Source organism: Morus notabilis, unplaced genomic scaffold, assembly GCF_000414095.1.
Source record: "Morus notabilis unplaced genomic scaffold, ASM41409v2 C11476903, whole genome shotgun sequence".
In the NCBI taxonomy this organism is placed as follows: domain Eukaryota; kingdom Viridiplantae; phylum Streptophyta; class Magnoliopsida; order Rosales; family Moraceae; genus Morus; species Morus notabilis.
Window position 1 is genome coordinate 1 of NW_010387569.1, and position 3,021 is coordinate 3,021.

The 3,021-nt window shown below is 39.0% G+C and overlaps 1 protein-coding gene across 1 annotated transcript; it reads right to left on the reverse strand.

The window, feature by feature from the left end:
- Positions 1 to 138: 138 nt before the first annotated feature.
- On the reverse strand, positions 139 to 2,132 carry LOC112095296 (magnesium transporter MRS2-3-like). The gene is made up of 5 exons (XM_024176992.1): positions 1,628 to 2,132; positions 1,008 to 1,253; positions 761 to 889; positions 487 to 650; positions 139 to 388 (listed from the first exon to the last, which is right to left on the reverse strand). Exons 1-5 carry the CDS (start codon positions 2,063 to 2,065, stop codon positions 148 to 150), a joined length of 1,218 nt encoding a protein of 405 aa, XP_024032760.1. The 5' UTR covers positions 2,066 to 2,132; the 3' UTR covers positions 139 to 147.
- Positions 2,133 to 3,021: the final 889 nt, after the last annotated feature.

The window sequence follows — 3,021 nt, forward strand, 5'->3', positions numbered from 1 at the left end:
AAAAAAAAAGGAAATTGCATCTCAAGTGTTGAGCTTTGAGTTTAATAAATCACTTTAGGCGAAAGACAACAGAGCATACACAGCACTGCGACCAATTTGCTTTGATTTAAGTTCAACTTGATATCACAAAGTTTGGAATTGGATTGCTCAAGTGGAGTTGCATACCGTGGATAGTTTGTTTAGTGTACCATCAATTTGCACAAAGTAAGCCTCTAAAAGCATTTCAAGCTCCTCCACATCAAGGTTTTTGCTTATGGCACTATGAGTTGTACTAGTATGGGTCCCGTGGCTGTCCCTACTAAGAACATTAGGTGCTCCAAACAAGTGATTCTGGGGGTTATCAGAGTTTTGAAGATCACCTTCATAGGTTGTGATTTCAGTCGGGACCCTGATACAATGTAAGTGGAAAATTGAAGGCATAGTAGTAAATCTTAACAACCCAATGGTGGCAAACATATATAAAAAATGACAGATTAATCTATGTACCTTTCATCCATGTCTGATCGAAGAACTTCATCATCCATTTCATCTCTCTCATTCATAGAAGAGGTAGAGGAATTCTCAAGCTGTTGCTGGACCAACTTGTCAGTCAGATACATCTCCGCCATATCCTCATCATCATCTAGCAAATGCTCAAGTTCGTCCCTCACCTAAAGATCGACATGTATGCATTGTTAATCATAACTTGGAAATGAATGAAACAAGAACATTGGACTAAGAGGTAAAGCATATGAAGATCAACAATTTCAAACCAGTCAACCTTTTGCACACGTCCAGTTATTGCAACCAAGCGGCTCTTAATTTGACGAACGCGTTCCAAATTGAGAGTACTAATTTTTGAAGTCAGCTTATCTAAGGCAGGATGAGCTTCTAGCTCCAGCGTCCTTGCCTGGTTGCAAACCAGATACAAACAAAAACAATCAATATCAAAGAAAAATAAGCAAAAATTTTACAGAACAAAAAAAAGTGAGCAGATGCTAAAACCGGAACCAAAAATTAAAATTTACTTCATTTTCTAAGACACTACAGGCTGCCTCAAGGCATGCCTCCAGCGCCACAAACTCGAATGGCAAAATCTTGAGTCCATCTTGATTTTGAAGACCTTCTTTCCCTTCCCCCTTGCCTTCCACATCCCGGTCCTGAAACTGCGGAACCGGAAACCCTCCACCAGAATTTTGAGGGCTATATCCACTTGATTGTGGTTCTTCCATGTCATACAGATCTTTCCAGTTTGAATCATCACCATTGCCCTCCTATACAAGAACAAAAGATACACAAATAGAAAGCACATTAAGAAATATCAAACAGATTACGCGTTTGTTTAATTGAGTTTAAATTTAGAAGACCAAAGACAGCTAAATCTGATTAATATTAAGCAATCAAGTAAATTGGCCATAAACTCGTGCTCAATTGCTGAAAGAATTGTTTACAAATTCAGATTCCTCGAGTGGAATTATTTAACTCAAATTGAAATTGGAATCAAAAACGAAAAAGCAATAAAAACTTACAGTGTTACACCATAATCCCAAAACCAATTCGAAGAACTAGAAAGCCGAAAAGAAACCCTAATTTGAGAAAATTACAAGAATTAATCACAAAAGAAAGGGATTAAGAGAGGAAAACCCACCCGGGCTTTGGTGGCTTGATGGTGGCGCGTGAGGCGGCGCTGAAGCTCGTCGACGAAGGGGGTGACGGAGGGGTCTCTGGAGTTGAGGAGGAGGACCTCTTGGGCGGTGATTATGGCCTTGATGTGCTCAAGGTTTATGACGATCGCCCTCTCACGCCCCAGCACTGTCGACGGGTACGACAGAAGCGGGTCGAGAATCCGGAGATCACGCGCCGGCAGCCCCGTCCGCCGCATGATTGCGTGTTTTCCGGCCTCCACCACCTGGGCCTGCCCCGTCGAGTCTACTAGCAGCCATGGCCGCACCCCCGTCCCCTTCTTCCGTAACCCGCCGCCCACGGATAGACCCAACACGCCAGATGTGGGCCGGGCCAGCTCCGGATCTTCGTCGGGCGGTGTAGGGCCCGGCTTGGGAGGGTGAGGAGGAGGATTAGCTCTCATGGGAATGGTTGACGGTGTAAAGCTTGGAAGTGTCCGGTAATCGGTATAGTATATATTCCCTTCGGTTTCATGTGCCACGTGTAAGGACAAAATGGAAGAAAAAAGTGGCAAGTTTCGGCACTGCTCCACTGGTTATTAAAGAGAGAAAAATATGTCACGTTTGTTTTACTATTAATTCAATTTAACTCAGTTTAAACAGTAAATAGAGTTTGAATTCATAATCGATAAATGTTAATTTCAAAATATATTTTTTATTTGAATTGAGTTAAAATGTCTAATTTAACCTTCGTTTGGTTCGTTAATTTAAATTTTATTGGTTTAAACTTTTTAATTTGAACAAAAAAATTTAAACTGTGTGGTTTAAATTATAGTTTGAATTGACGTTTAGATGTGTTATTAAAGTTTTATTTGAACATGGAAGAAAATTCAAATTTCCGTTTAGTAGGTGTGAAAAGCAGAGAGAGTGAGCACTTTTTACTGTTAAAAAATGGTTTGAACAGTTGAACTTGAGGGGAGAGCTAAACTCTAAATTCGGATGTTTAACTCAGTTCAAACAAAAAATATAATTCAAACTGTATGCTCATCAAACGTCAGTTCATACTACGCTCACTGTTCAAACTGAGTTGAATTGAACTAAACTAGTGAAACAAACAAGATTTTGGAATTTAATTTCCTTTAAAGTTTAACCATTTAAATCAAACTTTTTTGTTATAATATTTTCTCTTACAAAAATTCAAATTCAAATTTTTTGATACAACGTTTTCTCTCACAAAAAAAAACTTGAGTTGTGATGAAGTCTAATATTTAGATGGCGGGATATTTTCAAAGAGTATTCTTGTACAATACTTTTGAAATTAACAAAGATTGAAATATAAAGTTGATGAATTTTGGTGGCATATTACGCAATTTTCTAATTAAAGAACCGTGACGTAGCATGAGCATATGGTTGACCTAAC

Excerpts from the sequence above, each read along its gene's own strand:
- LOC112095296 (XM_024176992.1), bottom strand. The coding sequence starts at position 2,065 with ATGAGAGCTAATCCTCCTCCTCACCCTCCCAAGCCGGGCCCTACACCG. Across the intron at positions 890-1,007 it reads GTAGTGTCTTAGAAAATGAA|GCAAGGACGCTGGAGCTAGA; the intron begins GTAAATTTTAAT and ends GTTTGCAACCAG. Across the intron at positions 651-760 it reads TAACTGGACGTGTGCAAAAG|GTGAGGGACGAACTTGAGCA; the intron begins GTTGACTGGTTT and ends GTCGATCTTTAG.